General features: G+C 45.6%; 1 protein-coding gene across 10 annotated transcripts in view; it reads right to left on the bottom strand.

The window, feature by feature from the left end:
- Positions 1–17,141, bottom strand: part of AAK1 (AP2 associated kinase 1) — a 106,556-nt gene that overhangs the window by 63,281 nt on the left and 26,134 nt on the right. For all 10 annotated transcript variants that reach the window (XM_066639159.1, XM_066639158.1, XM_066639157.1 and 7 more), the window contains exons 3-5: positions 6,630–6,748; positions 5,826–5,934; positions 4,718–4,860 (exon numbers count right to left, since the gene is read on the bottom strand). In XM_066639159.1, the coding sequence (XP_066495256.1) occupies positions 4,718–4,860; positions 5,826–5,934; positions 6,630–6,748 (371 nt within the window). The remainder of the gene's footprint in view (positions 1–4,717; positions 4,861–5,825; positions 5,935–6,629; positions 6,749–17,141) is intronic.

Here is a 17,141-nt window from a genome sequence, read left to right on the forward strand (position 1 = left end):
CAGTCGCAAAGGTCTGTGGTGCATCATGTCGAAGTTTGGGTGCCCTGACAAATTCATCCTGATGGTGCGTCAGTTCCACGATGGCACAATGGCTCATGTTCTGGACGATGGAGAAGCTTCAGAGGCCTTTCCCGTCACAACTGGCGTCAAGCAAGGGTGTGCGCTGGTAATGACGCTGTTCAGTATATTGTTTTCAGCCATGCTGTCAGATGCCTGTCAGAACAGTTCCTTGGGAGTCATCCTGAGATATAGGACCGATGGGAAACTGTTTAACCTGTGTAGACTCCAGGCTGTCACCAAGATAAAGGAGACTGTGCTACAAGACTTTCTTTTGGCTGACGACTGTGCCCTGAATGCTGAATCAGAACAGGAAATGCAAGCCAGCATGGACAAATTCGAAGCAGCATATGACAACTTCTGTCTCCTCATCAACACAAAGAAAACCAAAGTTACGCACCAACCAGCTCCGAAGGCCCAACACCGAGAACCCACCATCATAGTGAGGGGACAAAAGCTGCAAGCAGTGGACCAATTTACATACCTTGGCAGCACCCTCTCCCGCGCAGTGACAATTGACATTGAGGTCAACTGCAGAATCGTCAAGGCAAGTTCTGCATTCGCAGACTGTGGACCAACGTGCGGAATCGCCATGGAATAAGCCTTGCTACAAAGCTTAAAGTCTACTGAGCAGTTGTGCTAACTACTCTGCTGTATGCCAGTGAGACTTGTATACAGGAGGCACGCTAGCCAACTGAACCACTTCCACATGACGTGCCTCCGCAGACTTCTGAGGATCTGGCGGCAGGACAGGGTGCCAGATACAGAAGTCCTCTCCAGGGCAGGACTGCCATTAGTTCACATCCTGCTGATGAAAGCCCAGACGTGCTGGGCAGGTCATGTTGTAAGGATGCCAGACCACCGCATCCCTAAACAGCTCTTCTATGGTGAGCTGTCTCAAGGAAAGTGATCGCACGGGGGACAAAAGAAGCTATACAAAGACACACTGAAAGCCTCTCTCAAGTCCCTGGATATTGACACCACCAGCTGGGAAATCCTGGCACAAGACCGATCAACATGGCGCACGCTGATCCACCAAGGCTGCCAGACATCTGAAGCCAGAAGGACAGCCATAGCACAAGAGAAGCAAGCACTCCGGAAAGCCAGAGCTGCAAATGCTGCAACAGTGGTGCCTACACATGTCTGCCCAACATGTGGCAGAACATTCCGTGCTTGTATCGGCCTTATTAGTCACCTGCGGACACACCATGGACAGTCCACAACCCATTAGATGTCAAGGTCTTCTTCAAAAATGATGGACAAACATCATCATCATCACTTCTAAAACCAGGAGGTTGCATATACCCTCCTTGATTGAGGCTTGCAATCAGTGCTGAATTTTTATTTCCATCAATCTGTCAAATCCCCTTTTAAAGGCATCTATACCATCATCACATCCTGTGGCAAGGAGTTCCACAGACTAATGTACAACTTCTCACTTTGCTGCAACATTTGGCCCCCTAAAGAAGTTATGGAATTTTTATGTCACTGAATCTCAGCTGCTGAGAGGCAATGGTACAGGCCTTGCAGCTGGTTGGCCACAGGGTAAAAAACAGGATGTTGGACCCAACGGACCTCTGGGTGATCCTGCAATGCTCTTTTTAGGAGTATAAAAGAGGAACTAGCAACAGTTCCCAAGGATTGGGCACTGGCCAAGACCCTACAGCCTCAGAGGTGCCACCTGGCCAGACTGACCCCTCACTTTTTTACCTAGTGTGTAATTAATCTGAAGAACTCTTTGCCATAAATATTGCGATGGCACTGGCCTAGATACCTTGAAAAGGGGTTTGGACAGCTTTGTGGAAGAAAAGTCCATCTATGGTTAAATAATAATAATAATAATAACAGGTATTTATATACCGCCTTTCCTGGTCTTTATTCAAGACTTTATTCAAGGCGGTTTACATAGGCAGGCTTTATTTAAATCCCTTATAAAATAGGGATTTTTACAATTTGAAAGAAGGTTCTTTCTTTCAAGAACCACTACATTCAGGTGTTTCATTCCGATCTGGCTTCACATTCTGGCCTCCATCCTCCCATGCTCAGAGCAGATGGAATAGCTCGGCTTCATCTTGTCAGTTGCCTCAAGGTCGCACGGTGCCGGTGGCCTCGAACTGGCGACCTTGTGGATGTTATCTTCAGGCAGACGGAGGCTCTACCCTCTAGACCAGACCTCCTGCCCTGGTTACAGGTCATGATGACTGGATGCAACTCCTGGTTTAGAAGCAGACTATCCCCGACATGTCAGATGCAAGAGAGCAGCTATAGGATGCAGGGCTCTTGTTGTCTTGTGTGCTCCCTGAAGCAACTGGTGGGCCACTGTGAGATATGGGAAGCTGGACTAGAAGGGCCTTTGGCCTGATCCAGCAGGGCTCTTCTGGTGTTCTTACAGCCCAATCTACCTCACAAGGCTGTTGTGAAGATAAAATGGAGGGGGAAGAAAATGTACTTTGTACTTTCCCTGAGTCTACTGACAGGAGGGTGGGATACAAATAAAAAACATACACGAGGATGGTGTAGTGGTTTTGGGAGTTGGACTTAGAACTGGAAGATTCAGGTTCAAATCCCCACTCAGTCGTGGAGCTTCCTGGGTGATCTTGGGCCAGTCACAATCTCTCAGCCTCGCCTACCTCACAGGGTTACTGTGAGGACAACAAGAGGGGAGGAACTATGTACACAATCCTGAGTTCCCTGGAGGAAGGGTGACATAGCAATGTGAATAAATGAATACACAATAGTATGTTGTCTGACTGAGCCACAAACAACAACACATGCTTAAAGCCAGTTCACAAAGGAATAATATAGGCAGATGACAGATTTACTCAGGAGGTGTGGAGAGGGAACAAACAGCCTTGCTGACAAGGAGCTACTGCCTGCCTCACCATCACAGGCCATCAAAAGTATCAGAGGATTAGGATAAAGGGATGAATCTGCAAGGCTAATACTCCCATGAGAGTCTCGTGACACTGTCAGCTCAGGAGAGGCAGCACTTAGCATACTGTTTCAAGGCATAATTCATGTCGTCATTCCCAGAGCCAGTTCAAGGCATTTTGATGGCATATACTGCCCGGCACATACACAAACTCTACTTAATACCATCCACTAAGATGTTCTCATGAGATGGCTATAGTTCTTCCAATCTGTTGGGCAGCTCCTGATCATTTCAATGGAACTTGTACCGCCCTGTTTTCTGAAGAGCAGTCCTGCTCAGCCACAAGACCAGGTGACTGAAGGACCCCACCAAAGACTCTGAGCAAAGCAACAGTATATATTTCTTGTCCCACAACACTGAACCACGTGCCTCCTTCTGGAGGGATTGACAACTCATCTCACCCCCATGGTTTCCACCAGCCATTTTTCAATTGGTGTGCCGCAAAAGGTCCACAGGAGTCTGGAGCATAGCAGTTGAAAAAAATCTCTTCTGGCTTCTGAGGCGACCCTCCTCTGCTGGCAGAGGGAGGGACAGACAGTTCATTACTACAGATAGTTGCCCTAGAAACAGAGCTGCAGAACCTGGACAAGTTTCAGTGATTTTCAACTGCTGTACTCCAACCTGCAAACCTTACATGGCACACCAGTTGAAAATCAGTGACCTAAGCATTTGATGACCCCCCCCCCATACACACACTTTTCAAATACATCTTCACACCTGCTAACGGACAGACATTAAGAACCCTGCAGCCAGGTATCCTGTTCTGTGGGTTTTCTGTGCTCCAAGTCACAGCCTACATGCAGCCCTGACCATATTTAGGTTTCTGCAACTAATAAGGGAGAGCAGCAAGGCAATTCTATTAGACACAGTTGCCACTGACCACCCACTTAGGAATTTCCCAAGGTGCACAAAAAAATGCTGGTCCACAAAAACAAGCAAAACCAGTACCTGTTCACAGAAGTCTAGCGAGCTAATCCTGGCACTTGGTGAGGAAAGCACTGAACACCCACAATGCTAAAGTTATGCATAAGAACACATGAAGCTGCGCTACATGGTTTTTGACATGCTATACCCCGAGCAGTAGTGGCTGTCTCAGGCCGCAAGTGGAAACCCTTTCTCATCTCTTGCTGCCTGATCCTTTTTTGGTGAAGATGCTGAGGACCTGTGGAGCTCCTTGCCACAGGATGTGGAGATTGCACCTGGCCTAGATGCCTTGAAAAAGAGGACTGGACAGACTGATGGAGAAAAGTCCATCACAGGTCACAAGCCATGATGGGTTTGTGCAACCTTGGAATGCCAGGTGCAAGGGAGTGGCAACAGGATGCAGGTATCTTGCTGTCTTGTGTACTTCCTGATGCATCTGGTGGGCCACTGTGAAACAGAGGATACTAGTTATTCAACCCCTGAGCTGCCTATTTTATATAGTTTTTAGCTGTATTTTATTGTTTTTGCATCTTATGTTTCATGGTTGTTAACTGCTTTGGGTGCCCTTCAGGGAGAAAGGTAAATTACAAATCAAATCAATCAATCAGTACAGGCAGCTGGACTAAACAGGCCCTTGGCCTTATTCAGAAGGGCTCTTCTGATGTTCTTAAGACACCAGGGATCTTCTGTGAGCCAAGCCAATGTTCTAGCATTGAGCTACAAGCCATGAGGACCCATCACAGCTTTAAAGCCCTGGGGTGGTGTCTCCTACCAGACATCTCTCCATGGCAGTCATGAGGTTACCTTCAGGTCCCTATGGATTGTGGGCAATTTGCACTGGTGCAGCCTGGCCACCGCTTCGCACGTGTCACAGAATATTTGCAGAACCTCGTTTTCTGTGAACCCAGTCTGCAGGTGCTGGTTCATCAGGTTCACCACTTGGCCTCCTGAAAGAGATAAAGCCAAAGGGAAGGGAGAGAAAGAGAAGAGGCCCCTTCGTTAAGCAAAAATCAGACATCACTGAGCCAAAGGCATCACTACACAAAAGGGTTTAAGAAAGAAGCATTTACTAGCTTTCCAACAAGCTAGTAAATAGTTTACTAGAAATAACAGGATGCATGTTTTTTAAAACAAAAAATCATCCCTGAGGAACTGGACAACACTTTTTTTTTTTTGAAGTGTGAATTATTAGTAATATACTGTAAGTACTTCTTTAAAAAACCTGCAGATCACAGACATTGTCTTCTCTCACAAAGGAGGGAAAGCCTTTTTTAAGAGGACAACCTGATGCAACATCTGCAAGCATTATGCAAAAGATAGAGGCTTGCTTTTCTGTTTCAGAAACTGTCTCAGTTCTATGCACATTTATGCCAATTTAGTTTATCACTTCAAACTCATTTGATCTAACAACCAACATTTCTTTAGTTGTGCAACAGTTGCAAGTTGATAAGAGATTCCTTGCCTCTCTCTTTTAGACCATTTAAAAAAAAAAAGACCGAATCAGTGCCTGTCAGAAGGTGGCTTGACCTACAGGGCTTGAATCTTTGGTGTTGCATCTTGGATAAAACATTTGAGTAGTATTTCATGATTTACCAAAACCACTAATTTGCTTATTCGTTTTAATTTGGATGTTACACAGGCACACAGATACACAAGTATTTGCTGTAGACCAGTCTTTCAAGTTGAACTGTCCCTATTCCCCCCAGCACAGTGCCTTTCCCAAAGTCTGTTTGCTGGGGTTTCTTCTGCCTCTTTCTTAGACCATGAGCTCTGCTGGATCAGGAACCATGCATTTGTTCATTTTACTACATAAACAGCTTTGCTGACATTTTTGTTATTGTTGAAAAGCAGAATATTCTTCAAAGTAATCACCACCACCAACCATCTCAGAATTGTGTGGATGTTCACGCACCTCGGCAAAAATCCATGAGGATCAGAACTTCCCATACATCTCCACTGCTCACTGAGTTTATACTGGAGTCGATGTAGCCAACAATGTTTTTGTGCCCAGCGAGATCCCGCTGAAGAAGAGAGGAAAAAACGGGTCCGCTTTTTCACATGCCACAACCAGCAAAATCTACATCCCTTCCCAAATCCCAAGGTGAATTATTCTTTTGTAGAATTTCTGCAGGTGGCATATCTAACTAGGGTGGACCCTCCTTATCCACGGGCTTAGCACCTGCAGATTTGAGTATCTGTGGATACTGAGACAGCTGGAGGACCTCGGAACACCTCCAAGACCCGCCCAGGAGGTGTTCTGAGGCGTGGAGAGGCCATGCGCAACCCCCAGGTAATTGCAGCGCCCCCATGCGGATTTCATTATCCACCGAATTATGTCATCTGTGGGGGGGGGGGGGTCCTGGAATGCATTGCCTGCGGATACCGAGGGCCCATCGATTGTTCTCTTCAGGCTTCTCCTCACTCTCTTTAGATATGTAGCTACTTTCCAAGCCCAAATATCTCTCCAGTCTCCACACCTCCTTGCATGTTGTTCCGTACCACTGGAATCCGCTGGTCCTGCTTCCTTGATATACAATTTAAGCAGTAGCTGAAGACTGCAATGATTTAAAATCTTAGATGGCTTTGCTGCAATTCTAATAGCAACGGTTTTCTATTCCCAGCAGGTCTGCCAAACAAGTAACTTTTCAATTCATGCAACACTATCTAAACAACATTTTCTACCGCGCAAGAATTCTCAGGTGCCGCATTGGCTTACCATGATCTGAATCTCCCGTTTGCAGACTTGTAGGTCATGTTCATTGTTGACATACATTCGCTTGAGGGCACATTTCATCCCATTGCTGGTCCTCACCAGAAACACGATAGCGAACCCGCCTGCAGGCACAAGAAATGGGAAACCTCAGTCAATAATTCAGAGGATGGTCTGAGGGCACATGATGCAACCCTACCACTGCTTAAGCTAAGGAGGCCCCTCCATGTCTGGGAGATGACCTGGAAACCACAAGTTGTTCTGACCTCCCTGGACAAAGAACAGAATACTAAACAACAAGACACACATTTTCCTGAATTAAATTCCTACATCTGAAAGGGAACACTTTTGATGTACACGCATAAGAATTATGGACTTGGTGGAGCCCACCTCCTATGTCTCTGCATGAGTTGCTGTTCTTGACAAGCCTTTCATCTGGAAAGAGACCAGTCAAATGCAGTGACCCATGCAGAAATATAACAGGCCTGTCTCAGGGTGACTCTGCTGCCTCCCTTTGTAGTAAATAGCTACATTAGGTCTATGTTAAACCATTCAAAACCATGGCAACATTAACCCTCCCCAGCAGAGAATGATGGAAAGCAGGCAAGCCCAGAGCAAGGACATATGGGGGGGGGGCAAGGTCTTCTGGAAATTCTGCTCTGTCTACAGCAGATCGACTGAAGAATTGAATCACAGCCACCCATGAGTTGTGGTAGAGGTAACTAGCCCAGCTGAGGCTGATTGCTACAAAATTGCCTCCTTCCAATTAATCTTGCAGGGGCTCAATGGGCAGCTTTGTGGGAGGAACTGATTCTTGCTGCATCTGAATAGTTCTCCCAGAACCAAGGGAGAACCTGTCCCCCACATACTCTGAAGATCAGAGAGGTCTTGGATCCTTCAGAAGATGGTGTTTGGGGCTCAAACTAGTACCTTCATAGCCATCATACAAATGGAAGAAGATTTCAACTTAAGCAGCTCTAAATATCCTGTATTGGCTAGGCATTGGGGTGAAGTGGAAGCGTGCATTTTTTTCTTATAAGTAATAAGTTGCTCCTCCTGAGTGTGGGGTATACAGAGAGGGGTGTTTCCTCTCACACAACACCAAAACCAGGAGATATCCACGAACTTTGACTGTCCTGACTCTTCCATCAGACAAAAGGAAATATTTCTTCACCCAGCATATAATTAATCTGCGGAATTCCTTGTCACTGGATGTTGTGGTTGCACGTGGTCATAAGAACAGCCCCACTGGATCAGGCCATAGGCCCATCTAGTCCAGCTTCCTGTATCTCACAGCGGCCCACCAAATGCCCCAGGGAGCACACCAGATAACAAGAGATCTGCATCTGGCATTCTGACATAGCCCATTTCTAAAATCAGGAGGTTGCACATGCACATCATGGCTTGTAACCCGTAATGGATTTTTCCTCCAGAAACTTGTCCAATCCCCTTTTAGAGGCGTCCAGGCTAGATGCCGTCACCACATCCTGTGGCAAGGAGTTCCACAGACCAACCACACGCTGAGTAAAAAAATATTTTATTTTGTCTGTCCTAACTCTCCCAACACTCAATTTGAGTGGATGTCCCCTGGTTCTGGTGTTATGTGAGAGCATAAAGAGCATCTCTCTATCCACTCTGTCCATCCCTTGCATAATTTTGTATGTCTCAATCATGTCCCCCCTCAGGCGCCTCTTTTCTAGGCTGAAGAGGCCCAAAGTCATAGCCTTTCCTCATAAGGAAGGTGCCCCAGCCCAGTAATCATCTTACTCGCTCTCTTTTGCACCTTTTCCATTTCCACTATGTCCTTTTTGAGATGTGGCGACCAGAACTGGACTCCAGTTGTGGCCTTACCATCGATTTGTACAACGGCATTACAATATTAGCTGTTTTGTTCTCAATACGTCTCAATACTGGTCTAGATACCAGTAAAAGGGGACTGGACAGATTGATGGAGGAAAGTCCATCATAGCTATGATTACTTTTGGCAACCTCCAGGTTTTGGAGATAGCCCATCTCTGAATGTCAGGTGCAAGGGAATGACAACAGGGTTTCTTATTCCCTTGTGGTGCTCCCTGAGGCATCTGCTGAGCCATTATGAGACACAGGAAGCTGGACAGCATGGGCCCTTGACCTGATTTAGCGGGGCTTCTCTCCTTCTTACTTCCCTCTTCCAAAGTACAGCTTGTGATCAGCAGCTACTGCAGCTTGTCTCTGCTTATGCAGTTTTTCCTAGAGCGGTCTAAAGGGTCAGATTTTGAGTCAGAGGAATTGTATTGTAAGGAGCATACTGATAGTAACGGGCAATTATGCAAGCTCATTACAGGTCCACATGGTGCTTTGCAGCTCTGTTAATTTGCATTGTGTGGAGACCCTTGGAATACAATCAGGGAACCCTGCCTTCCAAGGAGGCAACATCACTGTGAACAGGCACTTCTCCTACTATGCTTACAGTCATACTCTTCCTCAAAGGAGGCCAAAGCGCTATTTTCTACCAGCCAACTTAGCCCCAAAGCACTGCCTATTCCAGCTGGAGGACTTGATAGGCCTTGCCAGACACTCATTTACCATTTCTCAGCTTCTGGTTCAGATACTAGAGGTGGGAGAAAATTGTTTTATTTTTTGCTGTTTCTCAAAGTTAGAAGTGCAGAAAACGGTGTTATGTGTTTTTATTTCATTACCACCATTTTCTTCTAACAGCACAGTGGTTCCCAATGTGGAGGTCATGACCCTCAGGTACCATGTTTGAAAAATCCACCCCACCCTAAAGGGGACAGCTCCCATCACTTCCAGGTTCTCCCCACTGCTGCTGACTACAGGGAGATAATAAGCCCCTTAAAAATCCCTTATCTCCCTGTAGTTGATGGTGGTGGGGAGAACCCAGAAGTCATGGGCACTGCCTCCTATAGGTCTTCCCTCAAATTCTAACCCTGTTAGGTCCTTATTAAGCTACAGCAGAAATAAGTTAGTAGTTCACATAATTACTGTGGAAAATTAAGACAGAGGTGAGGGGGGGAAAAAAGGAGTATGATCTTCCGTAATGTACTACCCAGTGAGTAACTAGATGGGATTAACTTGGAATCAGAAACCATCACACCACTGTTATAGAACACTATTTCCATTCCACAAACCACAAACTCTTCATCTAAACCACAATCAATGCTCACATCACCATGTTCCTAGAAATTCCACCATGTGATGCAGATGTTTGGACAGATCACCTCCCCAACATGCGCTAAGAATCCAGTGTTTCTCTTTATTATATGGGCTTATATTAGATGGGCTTATGGCCTGATCCAGTGGGGCTGTTCTTATGATCTGCTTATCCACAGTTCACAACCCCCCACAGGAGACAGCAACAGCAATCAGAAGCTAGTAAGTCATTTGAGCAATGGGGGGGGGGATTTGTGAACCCCTTTCTGTAGAGTTTGCTTTTATCAGTAGTTTTCGGTATCCACGGGGGGCAGGAATATATCCCCACAGCTACTGAACAATTCTTGTATATGCAACTCTCAACTCACATCACACCCAAGTATAACTTCCTTGTGTGCCCGTGCTTCATTGCATGGGTCGTGAGGCTTTCATTCGCCCAGGTAGGTCACCGTTGCATTTGAATCTGGAGTATTTTTCCACCAGCTACTATCTTCACAGAGATAATACACACTTGAAAAATGAAAGCAGGTGTCCTCAAGGTTCCAATATTCAGCTCATTCAGCCAGGAGAATGGGCAAGCCAAGCTCCCCGAAACAAACATGAGAACTGCTTCTACAACCCCCACAAGGTGCCACAACAGGACCGCATTTATCACCCAACTTTCAAAATCTGTTTTTATTTTCATTTTTATTCTTATTTTTTTATTTCTAATATTTTGAGTTTGTACATGTTAATTTTTGATATTTTAAAATAAAATTATAACTTTTTTAAAAATGGAGACAATAGCAAGTTCTTGGGGGCAGCACTGCTTCCTGGTCTAGCATGTGTCTGTCAACTCTGGTGCTCTGATGTATGTTCCAATAAGTGCTGGTGACACACCTGAAAAACTTCTATTTTTAGATTTTGAAAACATGGGGGTGGGGACTAGCCTCCCACCCTTCATTCACAAGAAATCTCACTCCTAGCCAACCTAAGTCAGGGTAAAGAAGATTTTGCCATCACACCCACCTTCTCTTCCTGCACCCCCACCATTTGGCTGAAGAAGCATTCTGGGGAACTCCAAACCTGCTCACTGCTTTGGAGGTTACTGATCCTAAGAAAGGTCTTACAGGGGGCCCTCTTTTTCCCTGGGCTTGGCATCCGTGGATCTGAATACCCACAGATGCCGCCCGTGGGTGGAGGCCCTCAGAGCTCCTCCTGGACACAACCAGAAGTGTCCCAGTTGCATCCAGGTGGTGTTCTGAGGGCTCCCCACTTCGCAGATTGAATTATTTGCAGAATTCAGTATTCACAGGAGGTCCTGGAACAGATCCCTCAAGGATATCAAGGGCTCACTGTACTCTTCGACTTCCCTTGTTGGAACTGCTGGTTCTATAGTTCTGCATATTATTGTGTTTCACTATGGCTAGTGTGTTCTGTTGTTTGAGTGTAAGCAGCCTTGAGTTACTTGTCAAGAAAGCAAATTCACACAGACACACACCAAAAAATGTCTTGTGGCATTTTGAAGACCAAGTATGGCTGGAAGCCACCACTGAGCAAGATCATCAAGAATTACATATGTGCTCTCAGCTCCCTGCACAAACCACTGTGCCATTCACAATGCACAGCGCAGCTGATCACAGGATGTTTTTTGCATGCTTGGTTCTTTCTTGGCAACCTTTTGAAGGTGTTGCAATTAAAAGGTACCACCTTGTGTACAGAATCTGTGGAGCTTGTTGCAGAATGTCAGGCATGCAAAGTTGCCCCAGTTAACTGCATTGGCCAATGCGCCCAGGGAGAGCACATGCCCTCAGGATTGCCATGTTCACTTAATGTATGCCTAAACACACAAAGCTGCCTTATGTGGAGTCCCGCCATTGGTCCAATAAGCTCTGCATTTTCTACCCCAACCAGTAGCTATCCAGGGTTACAGACAGAAAAACCCTGCAGGCAAAGCATATGCTCTACTCACTGAACGACAGACTTGACCCCTTGGACACCATCACCCCTTCCACCCACAGCCTAACCCTTCATGAAATCTTTGGCTGGTTTTTATCCCCAACTGAATGAAGCTGTCAACAACTGTATTTGCCAACACTCATTCCTTCTTGAATTTACTCCTTCCTTCCTTCTGTTCTCCTTCACCCACTACAGTGGGTCTTCCTTACGCGTGGGCTCTGTAGCCGCAGATTTGAATATCTACAGTTGCCAAAACATGGCTAGAGAACCTCACGGCTGGAAGTGCCTTCCAGTCGCATCCTGGAGGCCTTCTGAGGCCCAGGGAGGTAGCGTACAGCCCCTTTGCACCTCAGAAGGCCTCTTGGACACTTTTGGCTCTTCCTGTTTGCTGAAAAAACCAAAAGTGCCTTTCAGAAACATTTGGGAGGCTTCTGAGCAGGCCAGGAGATACCTCTGGAAGGCCGAGCTCAACCCTCAGGTAAGTGCAATTGTGGTAGCATGCAGACCCCCACTGATTTCATTAGCCACATAATTCAGTATCTTCAGGGGTGGTGCTTAGCAAAATCAGCAAATTTAGAACACTTATTGACTTTGCTATGCAAACCACTCTGTGAATTACTTTCTGTTGAAAAGCAGTACATAAATAGTCTTAATCATAATAAATGCTCTTCAGTGCAAAAAAAAAAATTAGGAAGCAAGTGTTCCTAGTTTTTCTCCCTATTTTCTTGGGAATTCACATCTTAGGCTCCCCCTCATTTACCAGATTTTTTTCCCATTTGCCATGGGGGGGGGGCTTGTGGCCTCACTAGGTCCTGCTCAAAAATCTCAAGTGGATCTGATCCAGCAATCCTAGCAATGACTCTTACTTTACCCATTTCTGCCCAGGCCACAGGTATACACATTTGATCCCTGTTGCGTATATGCAGTGTTGGGCAGAAATGGCTTAAGCACACACAGACACACACACTCGCACCCCACGGACTTGAGTGAGATAGATGGAGCCTGAACTTCTAAAATTGCATGCGATTGGAGGGGAGACTGTCCGTTTTGCTAGAGGTACCAAAGTTGGGGCAGGGAGGTGGTGCACTGCAGCCTAATCACAGCTATGCTAAATCCCTGAACAGCTCTTACTCCTGTACTCCTGTACTGTACTCCTCAAGGGGCAAGAAAAGAAGGGACCGAGAAAATGGCTCCACTGCAAAACCAGGTTCCCTGTTCAGACAGCTAAATGGGTCGCCATTTCATCGTTTCATCCAGACCACCATTTGAGGTGGCATATACAAATGAGAGCTCTGTTGGGGCCTAGTTGTCTTGGAGAGCAATGCACTTCCACCCAGTTCTCCAAACTGGGCTCTTTACAAGACCCTGCAATGCGCACAACAGAGCCTCATTTCTCAACTGTGGGCCACATCACTCCTTTCCAACCAGCCTGATGACTCTTCCTTCCCCTCTAGGAGATAAGACCAAGTCATGTTTTCCAAAGTTAGGTTTGCTAGTGACATAACCACCCACACCCCCCACCAGTCTTCTTTGCTGGAACATCAGTATGAATACATTTGGGAAGGAGGAATGTCAATCAACATGTTTGCACCCAATTACTTTCAACTTAAGCAAGGGTAAAAGATTCCAATCACAGATGGTGGTGCATCTAAAGTTTAAACTGTATCTTCCAGTAACCAGGCCTTAGAAAGCCAGTTCCCTTCTCTTCCTGCCCTGGCGTTTTGAAAATCAAAAGACAACAACAATGCTGGTTTCTGCTGATCTAGGAAGTTTATGAAATGCAACCTCCCAAACCATTTTGAAGGCTGGCAAACACTGCCAGCTAGAAAGAGGTACTTCCTCCGACAAACACTTGTGCCGCTTTTAAGGCTGAGGTTGCACCAAGTCTACATTAGGGCTCTGGTTCCATCTTCATTAATGATAACAAACCCCAGAAGAAAACATCTCTTGCTTCGATGGGAGACATCTCTGCTACATGGTCAGGTCTTCTCTGCCTCAGAGTTACCAGTGAAACAGAATTCTGCAAGACAACCCAATAAATTCCAAGTGATAAGTTCTGCTCGAACAAATTTTGCCATAACTGGGGAACATCTCATGATCACATGATCTGCCTGTCAGCTGCACACAATTAACAAGCTTGTGTACAATTTTTAATTATAACCACTGTGGATTTCAAAGTACAGTGGGCTGACAAGCTGCACTTCCTTATAAATATTATTCAGAATTTATTACCCATGTTCGCTACATGGAAACTTCACGTTCAGGAAGAGAGAACACAGCTGAGCGCCAAATGCTGGGGACAAGCAACTGTGGAAGCACAACACATTCCCACCCCATGAGCCAGAATGCAAGAGGCATCTGGCTGAAAGAGGCTGCAATAAAGTAGGAAGACCTCAAAGGGTGCTGTGCCTACCATCAACCCTGTCTGAAACTGTGTTCTTCGAGATGTTGCTAAGAAGAGGCAGGAAATGGGTGCTGATTGGCCTGGAATAATAAATCATTGCGCCAGGACAAGCCAATCATAGCTAAAGGAAGCAGCATTATGGAAGGTATGATTGTCGGCTAACTAGCTGTCGGCCAAAACGACATACACCGCTGATCCATGGGAAAATTCAGGAGGCCCTCAGTTACTATGGGGAGATCCATTCCAGGTCCTCTGTGGATACCAAAATCCATGGATACTGGAGTCCACAGGTGGATCAGGGTCATGACGCTCATTCATATTAGGGTCACACCAGGACCTCCAAAGGCCATGCTGTGGCTGCATCCCACCCCACAGGCTTCCTCAGAAGCCCTCCAGGATGCGTCTGAAAGCCACTTCTAGTTCCAGTGGCTTCCAGTGACATCCTAGAGACCCTCTCAGGTGTGGGCCCAGCGTCTGCAGGTGATGGAATCCACAGATGTGGAGACCACAGATACTGAGGGCCTACTTTATAGGTAGTTTCCAAGTTAATGACATCCAAATTACAGACATCCTAATTAAAGGACAGTTGCATTGACCTGTCCTGAAGGCGTAGTCTGTCCACTCCAACATTTTCACCTGAGAGAAACTGCTTCCCTGATTTGTTCTGAAGATGGAGCAAGGTGCTGGTTGTTGGAGATGCAGGTGGGTGAAAGAGAGCCAGTACAGCACTGCACAATAGATCTGCACTCATGTTCCTCTCCAACTAGCATAAATGCAAATTGCAACTTCTTGTAAAATGCAACCAATTCTAAAGTAGCACCGCCATCTAAGCTGCTCTATAGCCCATTTTGTACATCTCTCTCTCTCTAGATTGCCACAGAGGAATGTTTCCCAAACTGCGGATCGGGACTCACCAGTGGGTCATAAGTTGATTTTAAGTGTATTGGGAAAAGTTTTTGAAACATTAAAAACAGTTTCCATACTTTTTTACCCAAACACAACAAGAAAATTGCTCATAATTTTGCTTATATCTCTTCAAAAAACAAATATTTCCTAGCCCAGCAGTGGAAGAGGGACAGACAATTTGTTACTACAGACAGTTGCCCTCGAAACAGAGCCCGGAAGAGTTTTTGGCCATTTTCAACTGCTGTGCTCCAAACTCCTGCAGCTCACCGGTTGCTGTACTATAGTTTGGTATTGGGAGCTTTGGGCCCACCTTAGAAAAAAGAGGAAACAACTTCTTGGCTTCAGGACTTCCGAGATGCATCTTGCTGGGCAATGCTGGGAACAGAACCTTGGGCTACACAAACTTTCCAACTCGGCCTGCAAAACCGATCTTGTTTTCTTAACCACAAAATGCAAGAAGCAAGGGGTGGTCTCTAAAAAAAAACATTTTACTATACCAATAAAGCTTCAAAAAGTCAATCAATTTTGAGCCTGCAACATTTTCTGTTCCTCCGAGTACAATTTTTGTGATTATATTTTCAAACTTATGTTTCAAAACTTATATTTTCAAAAGGCACTTTTTCAAGTGGGTGCTCCTCTTTTTAGCAGGGGGAGAGTAACTGGCCCACCTCACCCCAGCACTGTCTGTTCTAGTGGCTGTCTGCTGGTATTCATTTGCATCTTTTAGATTGTGAGCCCTTTTGGAACAAGGAGCCATTTAGTTATTTGATTTTTCTCTGTAAACCGCTTTGTGAACTTTTAGTTGAAAAGCAGTATATAAATACTGTTAATAATAATAATTAATAATTATGCATGGGAAGGATAAAGTGGATAGAGACATGCTCTTTACACACTCACATAACACCAGAACCAGGGGGCATCCACTAAACTTGAGTGTTGGGAGAGTTAGGACAGACAAAAGAAAATATTTCTTTACTCAGGATGTGGTTGGTCTGTGGAACTCCTTGCCACAGGATGTGGTGACGGCATCTGGCCTAGATGCCTTTAAAAGGGGATTGGACCAGTTTCTGGAAGAAAAATCCATTACAGGTTACAAGCCATAATGGGTATGTGCAACCTCCTGATTTTAGAAATGGTTGGCAACCTTTAGTCTCGAAAGACTATGGTATAAGCCTACAGCACCCAGTATTCCCAGGTGGTCTCCCATCCAAGTACTAACCAGAAAAGGGTTATGTCAGATGCAAGGGAGGACACCAGGATGCAGGTCTCTTGTTATCTGGTATGCTCCCTGGGGCATTTGGTGGGCCGCTGTAAGATACAGGAAGCTGGACTAGATAGGCCTATGGCCTGATCCAGTGGGGCTGTTCTTATGTTCTTAAACTTACATCTGCAAAACCCTTTTCTTATCCTTAAGCCAGCACTGGGTTCTCAAGATGCTAAATCTGTACAGAAATGTCATGGCAGAGTGCATGCATCTGTTTGGTATCTTACACATTCCTCTTCAGCTGCTACGGAACTTAGATTTTGGAATGAACTGGTAAAAGCTGGGTGTTGAAGACTCTCCTGTGTAGAGCTAGGCAGCACGCCAACATCCCACCACTGACCTTAGGAACTCTAACATTTACAAACCAGACTTATCTTGCTGAATAAAGAAACTGGCTCTAAAGGTGGTTTAAAAAAAAAGAAAGAAAGAATGTCACTCCAAAGTCCTTGGGATTCTGAAAACGGCACCAGATCGGTGGCTGTGAGATACCATGTGGCCATACAGACCAGTTTCCTCAGTTTCTCAGCATCTCCAGATTCCTCAATTCCCTACATTTACTTTCATGGCAAAAGCAACAAGTTTATTTCAGGATAAGAAATTTCATGTTTTACAGCACCCTATAGCTATTTTCAACTGGTGTGATGGAGCATATTGATGTGCCACAAAAGTTCACGGGTGTGCCATGGGAGTTTGGAGCACAGCGGTTGAAAATCGCTAGAAAAGTCTTCCAGGTTCTGGGGCCCTCTGCCAGCGGAGGAAGAGGGACAGACAATTCATCACTGCTGTTGTCCTACAAACAGAGATGCAGAACCTGGAAGAATTTCCTGGAAATTGGACAAGAAGTGAAGGCCATGGA

The sequence above is a fragment of the Tiliqua scincoides genome, chromosome 11, assembly GCF_035046505.1.
Source record: "Tiliqua scincoides isolate rTilSci1 chromosome 11, rTilSci1.hap2, whole genome shotgun sequence".
NCBI lineage: Eukaryota > Metazoa > Chordata > Lepidosauria > Squamata > Scincidae > Tiliqua > Tiliqua scincoides.